We start from the raw sequence: 15,953 nt of genomic DNA on the forward strand, positions 1-15,953 counted from the left end.
TGGAAGGTTGTTTAAGTGATTAACTCCTTTAGGTTTTTTGCTTGTCTGGGAACCTTCTATTCTAAATGATAATCTTGCTGAGTATCCTTGGTTGGAATACTCCCAGTGCTTTAAATACATCCTTTCAGTCCTTTTGGGCCTGCAAAATTTCTGAAAAATCAGCTGATAGTCTTATGGGATTTCCTTTGTATGTGACTTTTTTTCTTCCTTGCTTTTAAGGTTCTCTCTTTAACTTTTGCAATTTTAATTATGTCTTCATGTGGCTCTCTTTGGGTTCATCTTATTTGGAATTTTCTGCTTCCTGTACCTGAATGTCCATTTCTTTTGCCATGTTAGTGAAGTTTTTAGTCATTATTTCTTCAAGTTTTCTGCCCCCCCCCCTTCTCTCTCTTTTCTCTTTCTGGGACCTCTATAATGTGAATTTAGTATACTTGATATTTTCCTAGAGATTCCTTAAATATTGTTTTTACAAAATTCTTTTTTCTTTTTCCTGTTCTGGTGATTTCCACTATTCTATCTTCAAGATTGCTGATCCATTCTTCTGCATCATCTTATCTGCTGCTGATTCCATGTAGTGTATTTTTAATTATTCTTCAGCTCTGATTGGTTATGTCTTACATTTTCTTTGTTGAAGTTTTCATTCTGTTCCTCTATTCTCCCAATTTCAGTGAGCATTTTTATGACTATTACTTTGAGCTCTTTATCAGATAAATTACCTCCATTTCTTTAGGCTTTTTTTTCCCCGGGATATTTATCTTGTTTGGAACATACTTCACTGTCTCATTTTAGTTTTATTTTCTGTGTTTGTTTCTATAAATTAGGTGGAATAGCTACCTGTCCTGGTCTTGAAGGAGTGGCCCTGTACAGGACCATATCCTGTGTAGACTGGGACTGGAAGCTTTGGCAGGCTGGTTGGAGCTAAGCAAGTGGGCTGGGTTTGGGGTGGGTGCGGTGTCCCAGGGCACTCACTTGGTATGGTGGTTGAAGCTGGAGTGGGCATAGGCCAGGGAGTCCTGGATGCACTGTGCTAGGGCCACCTTGATGCCAGAGTGGCATGGACTGGGGGATCTAGGGTGTGCCTTGTCAAGGCCATCTTGTGGGTAGTCCCTGGGTACTCTACCTAGAGCTGCCCTGGCAGGATGGCTGGAGCAAGCTGGCGGTCCTGGGGTGAATCATGCCAGGGCCACCCTGGTGAGATGGGCACAGGCCAGAGGCATCCTGGGGCACACCATGTCAAAGCTGCCCTTGCAAGACAGCAGGCATGGGCTGAGGGGAATCCTCAGATGCACTGAACTGGGGCTGTATGGCTGGTGGGATGACTGGGTTCGGTGTGTGCTGGGGGTGGAGGGAGGAGTCCCAGAGTGCACTGTGCCAGAGCTACCTTGGGGGGATGGCTGGAGCTGGTGTGGGCCAGGGGTTCAGGGTCCACTGGGGCAGTCCTAACAGGCTGGCTTAAGCACCTGGTCCCTGCTCCTGCTTGTGCTGTCAAGGTGGAGGAAGAGTGTAAAAAATGGCATTCACCGTGCCTCTTATCCTGGAGAGTTCCAGCAGTTCCCTGCCAGTTTGGTGGATGCCCTAAGGTTAGTAAACGGATTTCCTTTGCTCATAGTTTAATTAACCTGTTTTTCACTGTGCCTCAGGGTAGATGAATCTGGACTGGGCCCCTCAAGTGACATCTCTCCCTATTGCAGGTTGCTGCTTTGAGGGTGGGGTTCTCATGGTATCGTGTCTCCTACTGTTCTCCGTGTGGTCCCTCTATTGTTTGTTGGGCAGAGACTGTTCAATCAGCTCTCACTTCTTCCTTAGGAGGAACTGCTCTATTATATGTGTGTCAGTGGGAAGAGATGAGTTTAGGGTCTTTCTATGCTGCCATCTTGGGCCACCTCCCTTAATTTTACTACTTTGGTCTTTTAACCTTCATGCTGGCTTTATAAGTGATTGATTCACTGGCTTTGTTATTTTTCCAGTGAGATTTTTACTTTCCTATACTTTATTGGTGCCATTTCTTCTCAGCTTAACGAAGTCCCTTTAAAACATTTATTGTAGGGCTGGTTTAGTGGTGATGAACTCCTTTAGCTTCTACTTATCTGGAAAGCTGTTAATCCCTCCAATTTGGAATAATCTTGCTGGGCAGAGGATTCTTGGTTGGAAGTTTTTTCCTTTCTGCACTTTGAATATGTCATGCCATTTCCTCCTGGTCTGTAAAGTTTCTGCTGAAAAATCTGATAGCTTTATGGAGTTTTCCTTATATGTAATAAGTTGTTTTTCTCCTGCTGCTCCTGATTTTGTCTTTATTCTTAATTTCTACCATTTTAATTATAATGTGTGTTGGTGTGGATCTCTTTGTGTTTATCACGGACTTGGATGTCTGATTCCTTTCCCAGAGAAGTTTTCAGCCAGGATTTCTTCAAATTATTTTTCTGGCCCTTTCTGTCTTCCCCTGGGATCTATATAATGTGATTGTTATTCTGCTTGATGTCTGTTAAGGTATCTTCATTTTTCTTAATGCTTTTTTCATTTTGCTGCTTTGTCTGGGTGAGTTCCATAGCTCCTCCTCCAGCTCACCTGATCTATTCTACTTCATCCAGTCTGCTTTGGAACCCCTCTAGTGTATTTTTTAGTTGTTATAACTTCTGTTTGGTACTGTCTTATATACTCTCCTTGTTGAAGTTCACACTGCGTTCATCTGTTCTTCTCCTGAGTTTGGTGAGCATCTTGATGACCATTCCTTGGAACTCTTTATGAAGTAGTTTGTGTATCTCTGTTTCCCTTTTTTCCTGAGGTTTTGTCTTGTTCTTTTGTTTGGAGATATTCTTCTGTCCCCCTCATTTTGTCTGTGTTTCTATTTATAGGTAGGTCAGTGACCTCTCTCAGTCTTGAAGGAGTGGCCTTATGTAGGAGATGTCCTGTGGGGCCCAGAAGGGCAATCTCCTTTTGTCACCAGGCCAGGTGCCTAAGGGTGTCCTCTATGTGAGCTGTGTGCTCCCTTCTATTGTGGTGGGCTGTGACTGTGGTGCATTGGTAGGCAGGGCTGGCCCCTGGCCCATCTGTGGGGTGTATCTAGGACTACTGAGGTGTGTTGGGTGGGGCTGTCAGTGGAGTATACCCTTTCTGGGGCTAGCAGATTAGAGGGAGAATTCCAAGATGGCCCACGAGTACTGGTATTATTGAGGTAGACTGAGGTTGCAGAAGTGGCTCATACCAGTGTCTCCGTCCCCAGGGGGAGTTTCTGCTGTTTCCCGCTGCTGTGACGGATGCTTTAAGGTTAGTAAATGGATCTCCTTTACTTATGGTCTGCTTTTTAAAATGGTGTTTTTGCACTGGTCTCTGGGTACAATGAGTCTGCAACTCAGCCCTTTAAGAGTGGGTTTTCCATTCTCTACAGTTTTATAGTTTTCCTGAACATAATCCTCATTGAGTTTTCAAAACCTGGTGTTTTGGGAGCTCATCTCTCCTGTGGAGGATCTAAGGTTTGGGGTGCCTGATGTAGAGCTCAAATCCATCACTCCTCAGGGAAAAGTTCCATACCTTTGAGATCCCTCCTAGTTGTGCTTCCCCATGGCTGATGTGTTTTCGCCCCTGGCAAGTCCCCATCTCTGTGTCTCCTCCTTCCCATCCTGATGTTACCCTTTCAGCCTTTGTCGTGGAGGCTTTGGTCATCCAATTTTCAGGTTCCTTTCAGAGGGCATTATTCCATATGTAGTTGTAGATTTGTTGGTCTGTGGAAGGAGGTGAATTCAGGGTCTTGTTACACTGCCATCTTGAGACCAACTCTGTTCTGCCATTTCTTGAGTGTGTTGCCTTGTAATAACGATTGTTTATCGTGTGGGTCTCAGCTTTTTTATCTGTAAAATAGGGTTGAGACTATGTCCTGTAACTGTAACCAGCATCCAATTGGTGACCACTTAATGCTCAACCACCTCCCCCAATTTGACCTCCTTTCACATCCCCATCACGAGGCAGCTAGCTGCCTGTGCAGCCAGGTCTTGGGAGGAGTTCCATAATGAAAGCTAAACTCACATTTTGGGGGCATCTGCCATGTGCCCACACAGTGCTAAATGTTAACATGGATTGTCTCATTCAGTCTTCACAATGGCTTTGTTAAAGTCGAAGCTTAGAGAAGTGATCTGCTCAGGATCACAGCACATGGCAGGATCGATTTTCTATTCAAAGTCAACATATTTGCTTCTAGTTTATGTATCTATTTCCTGTGGGCTTGGTTAGTGTAAGCCAGTGTTGATCCCTGAGTGAACAGATGAAAGGAGCACCTCGACCTGTGAGGTGGAAACCTGGTCTCTGCAGTTGTGACCTGTTGGTTCAAGGATGTCCAGAGTCCCAGGGCCAAGGAATGGAAAAATACTGCTCTGGCTCACCTACTCGCTGCCATAGGAGCACTTGGGTGGCTGGGCCACTCTGAATGGAGCCTGTGATGGAGCTGATCATGTGAATAAAGGCAGGGTTGCCACAATCAGGGTCCCTGACTTTGGATTAATAAAACGAATTGTGGCAACAAGGGTTCTGAATGTCCTTCGTGACTTAGACTGAGAGCTAGACAGCCAGCCAGAAGGCCTGCAGAACTTAAACACAGAGGCATTTATTGTCAGAGAGGGCAAATCTTACACTCAAATGGGTTTTGCCATATATGCATCAAAAGGGAGATGCCCCCACCTCCCCCCACAGTGCAGGTTCCAGTTATCCTGTGGCCTTGCAACCCCTGTTCTCTTTTCCCAACAGCAGCAGAAGTTGAAGTCCTTCCAGGTTACCCAGCAGCTAGAGGGGATGAGGCAGGACAGACTCCTGAATGCCATCTGCCTGAGTCCCACCTATTCTCTAAGCTTCAGGGAAACTGGAAAACGTCCCAACTGGCAAAACGTACTTTCTTAAAAAGCTGGACAAAAGTATGGGACATTCCTTTGCTTAACAAAACAAAATCAACTGGTCTGGTGACCTGATGCTGCAGCAACATCTTGGAAGAGACAGGGAGTCTCCCCGGGGAATGAGGGGCAGGAAGAAAGGCCCAGGCATAGATGTCCCCCTCGGAACCTCTGCTCAGAAGGGGGCAGACGGAGGGGCCAAGCCAGTTAGAGAGGGGGTCCCTCCCTGGCTGCATTAGGATGGTCTCTGGTCTTCAGTGCCAGGCCTCAGTCCTCAGTCACAGGTGGGGGAATGAGCTGCAGCTGGAAGTTCTCATTCTGGAAGATGCTGTTGAAAGCAGGGCCACTCTGGGAGCCACTGAACGGCCTGTAGCTGTCGCTGCTGCGATTCTGGGAGAGTTCTGTAAGGAGGGCCAGCTGCAAAGGAGGGGACACACATCAACCAAGGTGAGTAGGGGAAGACAACGTGGGTGGGTTTGGCAGGGGGTGTGGAACAGAGTGGAGGGTCCTCAGTTCCTTGGCCTCGAATACACAAGGGACAGCACTGTGCTGCAGGGTATAGACCCCAGGGTTGCATCTCACAAACAAGTAATGTGACTTCGGGCAAGTTCATTTCACTTTCAGGGCCCATATTTCCTCCTTTAATAATGATGAGCTGCACTGGGGACGTCTCATTCCGAACCTCCCTTGCTCTGAGCACTCCCACCCTGGCTAGCACAGGACCCTGCCGCCCTCTCCGCACACACGCCCTGAGCTGAGGTTCTCAGCAGAGCTTGTTCCACACTCTGCCTCTGACCTCTCCTTTGCAACCTGTATAGCTCCAAGTGTCCAGCTGCCACTTTAAATTCAGGGACTCTACCTGTCCTCTTAGAGTCCTGCTTCCACCAATGACACCAGCAAAACGCTCTGTTAGTGGCTCTGTTCCGAAAGATTAGGTAAGGTTAATACCAACCCACTGGGAAGCCAGACTGTCACTCTGAGGGCCATCCCTTTTACCTCAAAGGCTTTCTGCAAAAGTAGGGAGCAGACAGCCTGGCCCTCATGGTCACAGAAGAGACAAATTTTACACCCAAAGTCCTTCACCTGGACAGGGCAGCTGTGAGGAGTGAACCATCAAAGTCTGTCAGGTTCTGGACCCAAAGTCCACAGGTACTTCTGATAGTCCAAGGTAACTGTAATGAGTGCCTTCTAGGTGCCAGGCACTGTGCCAGGTCCTTTACATATGTACTGTTTTTTTAAAAACTTATATAAACATTAAAAAATACGGTATTTTGAGAGACAACGAGCATGTGCGTGAGTGGTGGAGGGGAAGAGAGAGACTCCCGAGCAGGCTCTGCACAGTCAGGGCAGAGCCCAACATGGGGCTCGATCCCACAAACCATGAGATCATGACCTGAGCAAGAATGAAGAATTAACCAACTGAGCCACCTAGGCGCCCCCACATGTGTACTATTTCTAATCTTCCACAGCCCTCTGGGTAAAAAACCCAGAGCCCCAAGAGTTAAATTCACTTGCCCCAAGTTACTCTGTGGTGAGTGGCAAAAGGTAGTGTGGGATTCAAACTCAGGTCCATGTGGCAAGTTCTGCTCAGCTGAGCCACTGACAGTTGTGCCTTCCCTAGAGGTAACTCGTCTATCACCTGCTCCCTACTCACCTACCCTGCCAGGAACCCGGTCTTCTGGCTGACCCAGCAGCTGTTCTCTGATCCTGGCAAGGGGTTCTCTCTCCATCCAAGCACTAATGGCACAAGACTCGCCTGTCTCCTTTGTCACTTTTGTTGAAAACTTACTACCAGGATTATGGTAACTGGAGAGACACCCAAAGGACCTCTAAGTTCAAAGTGCCAATTCATCTAAAGCAATCCAGTGACACGTGTGGGGCCCAATTCACAGCAGTGGCTCAGAAGCTCCAAGTCACTCAGCTAAGGACACACAGGAGGTACACTTGCTCAAGTGTATGCACTGCTGGTCAAGCAGGTTGCAGAGAGATGTCCCTCGCTCTGCTCGAGCCCCATCTCGTGCCACTTCTTATCCTCTACAACCCTCTCAGCTGCCCATCGGCCTGTGAAGTTCTCCGCAAGAACAATTCTGTACAGTGCTGGGAACAGAACGGGCGACAGATGTTACATAAACTCAAAGTTCTTTCACATTCAGACACTGTGAGGTAGAAAGATCAACCACAAAGATATTTTCTATTTCCTAAGAGAAGACATTTCTGTGTTCTACTTCTGTAACTTTGTGATCTGGAATCAAGGAGTCCTGAAAAATGGCTCAACAGTTTGAAGCCGTGGACCTTGCTGAGAAGGCCCAGAAAACCAACTCCTGGGGCAGAGCTTGGCTGAGGCTGAGAAGGGACACAGGTGATGCCAGTTCAATAAAGCTGCTGGACCACATTCAGGAGACCCCTGGAGAAGTCCCCTGGGATAAAAACCAACTCTCAAAGAAGGAACACAAGTTTTCCTCTGGGCTACCAAGCCACCCAGCAGGCATCTGCATAAGAGCAGGGTGGGAGAAGGGAGTCCAGGCCTAAAAGACACACAGTCTGTGCAAGCTCAGGATAAGCTCAGAGAACAAATCTGGCCGAACAGGAATTTAGGTATGACTTGGGGAATGGAGAAGGTGGTAATCTGGACTCCACCTTCAGGTTACAGAGGTCCAGGAAAGTGTTTAAACAAGAGGGTAACAAGACATTGGGGTCTGGAGTGAGCACCCAGACAGAGGCATGGAGCAAGGACAGAAGGTCTGCAGCGGCCTCTGTGAGTGACAGTTTGGAGGGGAGGGGAAGGGAAGAAATACAGAGGAGGAAAAAAAAAGATGCCTACCCGATCTCTGGGGGAAAGGGCTGTTGTGGGGTTTCTGCTCTGGGTGACTGGACAGGCCACCTGGAGATAGGCAGTAGGCAAGGAAGGACAGGCTGAGAAAGTTACTGAGCACACCTGGGACGGGCCTGTGGGGCACCCAGACAGACGCTGGGGCATGACTGCTAGCAGCTCTTCCAGTCTGTTCTCTTCTACAGTTCTACACAGGTACTCAGAGTTTGAGCCCAGGGCCTTTGGAATGAAGACCAATCTTCCTAGTCTCCACTGCAGTTCCCACTGCCTCTGTATCCTCTGCTAAATCCAGAATGCTCCCTGGGGCTGGGGCTCCACATGGCCTTAACCAGGGTTCCAAACTGAAGAGGCAGCGGGAGGACCTGAGGACACTGCATTTCCCAAACAGTATCTATAAATAGGGAAATACAAGTCTAAACCACTACATAAACATTACCCGGGAACTTCCTCGGTAGAGACGGCAAAGTTGATCAAACGCTTGGATTTGCTGTGGGTCCAGAACAGGTTCTGAGGCTGCCTGTAAATTAGAAAAGATAAGGTAAACAAAACCCATGGGCGGCCTCTGCACGTGGCCAATGCTGAAACAGAATACGGTCTTCCTTTGTGCTTTTTCAGAGGAAACCCATGCCACCAGCAAACAGATTTTACTGAACATTGATTAGAATTGGGCGCATCTTTTCCTCCTCAATATTTTTACTATCTTTGGGGGGGAAACGTACTAAGAGCTCAGAGAGAATGGAAGCAAGAGTACCCTTGAAATCACTCATGCTGGCCTAGGGTGGAACTATGTTACTGCTTCAGCCCCTATCTGGGTGAAAAGGATCTCGTTTTCGGTCCAGAGAGCAGCTGTCAGTGAGGAGGCTCACACCTCATGCGCTTCTGGAATCCCACAGTTGTGGCCCCAAAGTAACACTTAGTTCTTGTGATGCTGTCAGTGGTGTGGGGATGGCTGAGGACAAGGTGGCTCAGTGGAAATCCTGGGAGGGGCGGTATGATCCAAAACAGCCTGAAAGAAAACAGTGGACCCATGGAGGCTCTGTTTTTCATTCTGTTCCATGTCTCTGAGTCTGCCAGACACATGGAGAGATCATTCTCTAATGAGAACGTTTAAACTTGCCTTGACACTTTTTATTTATTTTTAAAGGGGTACCTGGGTGGCTCAGTTGGTTAAGCAACCGACTTTGGTTCAGGTCATGATCTCATGGTTTGTGGGTTCGAGCCCCCACATAGGGCTCTGTGCTGACAGCTCAGAGCCTGGAGCCTGCTTCAGGTTCAGTGTCTCCATCTCTCTCTGCGCTTTGCCTGCTTGTGCTCTTTCTCTCTCTCAAAAATAAACAAACAGAAAAAAAAATGAGAGAGAGAAAGCGTACCTTCAAGTGGGGGAGAGGTAGAGAGAGAGGGAGAGAAACAATCCCAAGCAGGCTTAGCACTGAGTGCAGAGCCTGGCACAGGCTCAATCTCATGACAGTCAGATTATGACCTGAGTCGATATCAATAGTCAGATGCTCTTGTAGGAAAAATATCGTATTTTTGGAGATAAAGTGTGTGGAGTGTTACACTTCTGACAAACACCAGGTAAAATACGCAGGGGAGATCCAAGCTAAAGACGATCTGTAAGTCTAAGAAAGACTATACACCTAGCTCCAACAAAGCAAAACAAGAAAAAAATATAATTATCTTTGAGACACTTAACAACGAAAAACATGGTTTTGCCACCTGGTTTCCTGAATCCCTTTAGTATTACTGGCATAAACTGGGGAGCAGGGTGGGTTAAGGACAAGGGTGATACGTGCCTTTTATTAGCCATTCAAAACCTCAGCTGTGGGCTTGCCACTGCCACAGTCCATATGACAAGGGACCAGCCACCCCCATTTCACCTGTGCTTATTCCCTGGTTATTCTGTAATAAGGTTTAACTAGGAAGGCCCACCCAGAAACAAGTCAGCAGTAGACTGAGGAGGGTGTTGGGAGGTGGGGGTGATGGTGAGGGGCAAGGCAAGTTAATTAAAAAGAAGATTAAAATGTCAAGTTTGCATATGATCAAGCGGCAAGAGCCAGAAAAGGTCTCCCCTTATAGAAGTATTTTTATAAAACAGTCCTTTGCCTTGAAGGGATATTGTAAGAAAAAAAACTCATGAAATGTACTATTGTACTTGCTACAAAAGTGTGGATGGTACAGGCCACTTACAGCGATCCACTGAAAAAAGTCCCATCAGACTCTGCACTGAGGAGAGCTGTACTGGACCCAGACTTGCTAATAATTGTATTTTCTTTTCTGCTTTTATCACTAGGGAACGCAGGGCTAAAGAGTCAGCTGCATAGACTAGCAACTGCTGAGGACTTGGTGGCACACATTTATGTATGCAATTACAACCCAGTTTTATATTATTCTTCAATCACATAGTTTTTTTTTTTTTTAATCTAATTTCCTCATTTATTTACTTCATTTATGGATGTATTTTGGAACCAACTCAAATCATTGAGGCCGGAAAGTGAAGGCCGGGTCAAGTCATAAGTAGAAAATGCCACTGCTAAAAACAGAATCATGCTTTCACCACCCCCGCTGCCCCCCAGGAAATACTATGTGGCAGAAGAGTCTATTCCAGGCACAGAATAAATGGCTCCAGCCTCTGGGAGTTTGCTCACTGAGGCAGAAAGTGCAAAAGTCAAAAATGATGGTCCAGCTCATGTGTTATGAGCCAGTACCTCTCAGATTTTAAGATGCATAATAATCACTGAGAGGTCTGGTTAGCAGGTTTGGGGTGGGGTCTGCGATTCTGGGTTTCTAGCATATCTCCTCCCCCCACCCCACCCCCCGGAGTGCTGAGACTGCTAGCTAGTCTAGCTAGTGTCAGTCTGCACTTCTGGGCCCAGGTGCTAATCTGTACTCCAAAAACAGTTCAGGGCAGCCAGAGACATCCCGTCCTGAGTCCTGTGGTAACAGGAGGCTCTCGGGTTACGAGTATTTTGCCCCCCATTGATTCAACTGTACCAAATCAACCACTCAATTAGCATTTCTTTTTTTCTAATGCACTCAGACTAGGGATGTTGGTTTTCAACACTTACTAGGTTCACACACGCACCTTACCAACCCTTGGATATTATAAGAAAATTATTTAATAAGGATGTTCCTGCCACATGCTTTATTTTGAATCTTATGGAACTGCAAGCCCTACACCTATTTTACTAAATAAGTGCTCACGACTGTGTAAACTGAGGAAGAGAAGGCTAGGAGACTTGCCTAATATGAATAAAAATTTCAGAACCAATTAAGGTCCATAAACAGGGCCTTTACCTTATTAACCCTAGTTCTCCCCTTGTCTGAGGAAATCCTCAGCATCCTAGAGCCTGGAAAGCAAGTGGTTTTTGGTGAATGTACTGACTTCTTCCCAGCCTGCTGTTGTGGACCTGAGCTGCGGCCTCCAGCCCTGCCATCCCTCCTGCACACTGGCTCCCCCCACAGCCATTTCTCTGTTCTCATGGAGTGTTTGCACAGCCTTTCGTCCATGGGAAATCTTGGGAAACCAAGGACTGGTTTTCCCTCTGACATCTGTGAATGCCTTAACCTCCTTTATTCTACATTAAGTCCTAGTTCAGGTTCTTTTGAGAAAGGGTGGGGGGGGGAAGGGGCAGAGAATCCCGAGCAGGCACTGCTCTGGTAGGTTAGCTCAATGCAGAGGGTCACCTGAGCTGAAACCAAGAGTCCACATGCTTAACTGACTCAGCCACCCAGGCACCCCAGTCCTATTTTAGCCTTAGAACTCCAAATGGTGAAACACTTCAATAAAATAACCATGATTTTGAAAACAAAAACAAAAACAAAACTCTAGTTCTCCTTTGCTAGGAGAACACATAAACACTCAGAATTTCCAACAATATGACATGCCCAGATCAGTGTGCAGTGGTGGCTTGTCAGGGCCTTCTCCTCGAGGCCCTTAAACTCCTTGGAAATACCAAAAGAAGGAGTTTCCAACAATGGCATCTTTCAGAAACTGAAAAATGCAGTTGTTCCACGGGTGTGAAATAACTGAGGATTATAGGTTCTATCTTACAATGCAAGCCATCATCCTGGACAACCAGAGACTGAACTAAGGAGTGACTGCTGGGGCTTCCCCGGAACCCCTGGAAGCAAAGTCACTGCAGGTTGGAGACGCCCTGTTCTTGCCTGGGCCATAACGCTGTCACTGCGGTAAAGTGAAGGCAAGTCATTTGAGGCAAAATGGGAGAGCTGGTTGTAGACGTGCCCGGGACCTAGTAGACGTTCACCTGATTTAAAGGCCTTCCTAGAATAAGACAGTATTTTTAAAAAGGAAGCATTCAGGAAATGACTAGTCAATCACTGAGGCAAGCATTTCTGTACTCTTTTTCCTGGTGCAGGCTTGAAGAGTGGGATGGGGAGACGATGAGAAGAGGGACAGGGCCTCTGGGATGGCAGCTTGTGCGCTGAAGACCCGTTTAGCTGATTTGTGCCCTGGCTATGCAGGCTCCTGCCCTATCACCTCCAGGCCTCGTGAGCGGAAGACCCATTTCTACGGTTTAACAAGTATCTCTGGAGTCCCTACTATTATCAGGCCTGAGGCACAAAGATGAACAAGAAGAGCCTAACGTCCCAGCATCTGTGGGGCATGAAAACCCCGCAAAAAGATTTCACCTTCTCCACTGCTGATAAAATAATATATGGTTGTTATTGTGCCTCAGCAGCCTCTCAAGCTCTGCTTATTCGCCAGGGCAGGGCTCGTTTGCAACATGCTCTCACATCGTCTACATAAACCAACAGGACGTCCCTGCTATTGAAACATTTTTGGGCCCAGATTACACCCTTGCACATGAGACATGGAAGTGTCAGGTCGGCACGCTCTCCGGAACGCCTCCTCCATGCGCCCCAGTCGTGTCGACCGATCAGCTTCCGTGTGAACCCTGCAGAACCGTTACGTCACACTGTGATGTGATTCTGTTAGACCGTGAGCTACCTGAACACCAGCGCGGTGTCTTGGTCACTCTTCTGTCCCCCATGCTCCATATCCAGCAAACGCTCAAGAAACCGCTGCTGAACAACCACATACCCTGGTCTATTTGGAACTGTCCAGTTTAGGTGTCTGAACCCACAGTCGCTTGGCTCTCCTGGTCCAGTGTGAAATCACTGACCCTCGTCTTCCTGTTTCAAGAACTCGGGACCTGTAAAGATTTTTTGTGATTTCTGGCATATCTGCCCTATATCTCAGAGAAGACGTCAATTTCATTTTATTTAATTCGCTTTCGGAGCAAGGATTATTTTTAAAATATCAAAAATATAGGTATCAACCCTTTTAAGAGGTAGGAAAATTTACCAAGCAAGTGGGGACTTGTAGTTAAAAGCCTCTTTCTGTTGTTGCCTTAGTACTTTCGAGGGCAGACCTTCCACTTGGTGTGACTGTGGCCTGTGGAGGGGAGACCGGGCCTGCTCCCCATGTGTGGCTGGTGGTTAAGAGCCTACACACTGAAGCCATCTGCCTAAGCCCAAACCTGACATCGCCAGCCACCAGACTACACTCGTAGGCAGGTTACCTGTTCTGAGCTGGTTGGTTTTTTCGTTTTTCTTTTGTAATGTGGGATAAGCTAATAGCTGTGCCACAGAAGGTGGCTGGGATTGGGAAGTGATGCATACAGCACTTGGGAAATGCCCAGGGAGCTGTAAGTTCTCATTTGGGGTTATTTATTAGACGAGGCACACAAGGGCCCTGCATGCACCACCACACCCAGAGTCAGTCTAACACGGGAGTCTGGTCGTGCACACCTCCTCCTAATGTGGCCAATGAAAGGGAAAGAAAGCAGACATAGAGCGCAGTGCAGTCCAAAGTGGCAAAGGTGGCAAAGGAAGGGGTGTCAAAGAGAGGGAGTGGGGGGAAAGCTTTACAAAAAGGAGAGCTCCCCAAGGACGGGGCCTCTGTCTTCTCCTGCCTACCAGCACCCGCACTGGATTTGGCACAGAGCACGTGTGAAATAATTGCCTGCGGGTGAGATGCAGGAAGGGACAGGAAGGGCAAGCAAGCATTTCTCTCAGTCACATGCTCACAGGAGCTTTCTCAAGCCCTCTGCAGTGCAGCAGGAACACAGGCACGGACTCTGGCAGACCTGGGCTCCATCAGGATTCTGCAACAACTAGCCGAGGGCCTCTGGCCAACTTATTTAGCTTTTCTCAGTCTCTGTCATTATCTGTAAACTCTACATTGCAGAACTGTTGTGAGGACCGGAGGTAACATGTGGGCCTGGTGCCTATTTGATGTTCAATAAACGGCAGCGATTACTGCAACTGTGTCATCTATACGCCCAGGAGAAGAGCCTGGGGGAAAGAACAATGGGCTGGGACTCAGGAGCCCTGAGCTCTAATTCTGTCACAGCCCCTTACATAACTTGAGCAGGTCATGGCACTCCCCCCGGGTCTATATTCTGATCAAGAGGCAAGGTCACCAGGGGCCACTCTCTACCACCAGGGAGAGATTACCATGAGATAATAAGCATTTAGGGCACAAAGGTTTCAAGTAAGTAAGTAAGTAAGTAACATTTACTGAAATTACTCATGGCAAAGGAGGAGTTAAGATGGTGGAGAAACACGGGGACCCTGGGCTTTCCTTGTCCTTCAAACAGAGCTGTTTTGAGGTCAGACCACTTGAACACCCAGGAAACTGATCTGCAGAGTGGCAGAAGGATCTCTACGGTTGGAGGGAGACAGGTGGCAGGTGCACGGTGTGTGGATACGAATGGGGGAGAAAAAACAGCGTTGCCGCAGAGTGGAGGGAACTCTTCCGTGGAGAGACAAAAGGGAAAGAAAAAAGAAAAGGGTTGAGAAAGTGCAGCATTGGATTCACACAGGAGGAAAACCTCTCTGAACCACAGACTGGGCAGCGAGAAGTACTGAGTGTCCCGGATCTTTTTTGCAAACAGCGTTTGGAGCTCAAAATCCAAGGTTTTGGAAGTGCGTGACTTTTTCCAGAATGGAGCCTTGGCATGTGCTCCTGGGCAGGAGGGAGCTGGCCTAGAGAGCATAGCATAGGGTGGTGTAGAGCTCTCTGGGGCACACTGGGAAAAAACATTCCCCTTCCTAGAGTACTTTTGGAAGAGGGTTTTTGTCTCCCCTAGGATAAAAGACCCTGTAGGTGCCAGCCAAAGGCCTTTCATCAGTAGGGGGGAGAGCCTCTACTCTGGAGGATGGGGGAGGATCCATGTGGTGCCGGCTCCTTTAAGGCTGGGTTTTGAATCCCAGCCACACGTCAAAGAAAAAACACAGGAGATCTGTGGCACAGGGCAAGCTAAGTGCCCTTGCTACTTTGTGAGGGGGGCCTGACAGCAGGGGTTGAGATCCTCGGTCGGTCCAGGATGAGAGACTGGGGTGGTGCCATTTTCCCCCAATACCAACATGGTGGGACCTCAGAGAACACCACAGTGGCCCCAGTGAAGGTGGGACCTACTTACACCAAACACCCTCCCCCCAACCCGTGCCTGACAACTGTTCATTTACTGGGGCAAGAAGGACTCTGAGCCAGCACAGGGGACCTCTCCTCCAAAGACCAGCATGGGCAGCATTCCCTATGCCCTAAGTGCACTGAAAATCGTGCCTCAAAATGACACTGACAGTTCTTTTTTCTTTTGTTCTTCCTTCTTCTTTTCTTTTGGAATCAAGCTCAGAGTTTCTTGTTTGTTTTTTTCAATTCCTTTTCTTTTTTTTTTTTTTTTTTTTTGGATCAGGCTTTTTTTCCTTTTTCTTTTTTCTTTTCTTTTTTTTCCTTGTCTTTGTCTTTGGAATCAGCCTTATGGTTTTTGATTCTGTTTTGTTTTTGTTCTCTTCCCTTTTCTCCTTTTTTGGGATCTGGCTCCCCTGCTTTTTTCCAGGATTGTTTTAACAAACAAATCAAAGCACACCTAGTAAAAGGTCCAAACACTCTTCATGGCAAGCAAGGAGGAGGTCTGCAGAGGACTGAGCAGTGGGAAAGGGCAGCCAAAACGCAACAGCAGAGTGCACACAGCATACACCAGAAACACTTCCTGAAGTGCCAGGCAGGCCCCGGACAGTGTACGACCCCTTTTTGATACAGCAGTATGCTCAGGTGCAGGAAACAGGCAAGCTTTTAAAACACACACAAGATAGAAACTTAGTCAAAATGACAAGACGGAGGAATTCTCCCCCAAAAGAAAGGTCAAGAAGAAATCACAGCCAGGGACGCACTCAAAACAGATGTAAGCAATATATCTGAACAAGGATTTAGAACAACAGTC

At 47.5% G+C, this 15,953-nt stretch overlaps 1 protein-coding gene across 8 annotated transcripts in view; it reads right to left on the minus strand.

The window, feature by feature from the left end:
* Window positions 1-4,574: 4,574 nt before the first annotated feature.
* Window positions 4,575-15,953, minus strand: part of VPS8 (VPS8 subunit of CORVET complex) — a 251,146-nt gene continuing 239,767 nt past the window's right edge. For all 8 annotated transcript variants that reach the window (XM_042902959.1, XM_042902965.1, XM_042902958.1 and 5 more), the window contains 2 exons: window positions 8,141-8,221; window positions 4,575-5,291 (listed from right to left, as the gene is read on the minus strand). In XM_042902959.1, coding sequence (XP_042758893.1) covers window positions 5,142-5,291; window positions 8,141-8,221 — 231 coding nt within the window. In that variant the 3' untranslated portion in view covers window positions 4,575-5,141. The remainder of the gene's footprint in view (window positions 5,292-8,140; window positions 8,222-15,953) is intronic.

The sequence above is a fragment of the Panthera leo genome, chromosome C2 (assembly GCF_018350215.1).
Source record: "Panthera leo isolate Ple1 chromosome C2, P.leo_Ple1_pat1.1, whole genome shotgun sequence".
NCBI lineage: Eukaryota > Metazoa > Chordata > Mammalia > Carnivora > Felidae > Panthera > Panthera leo.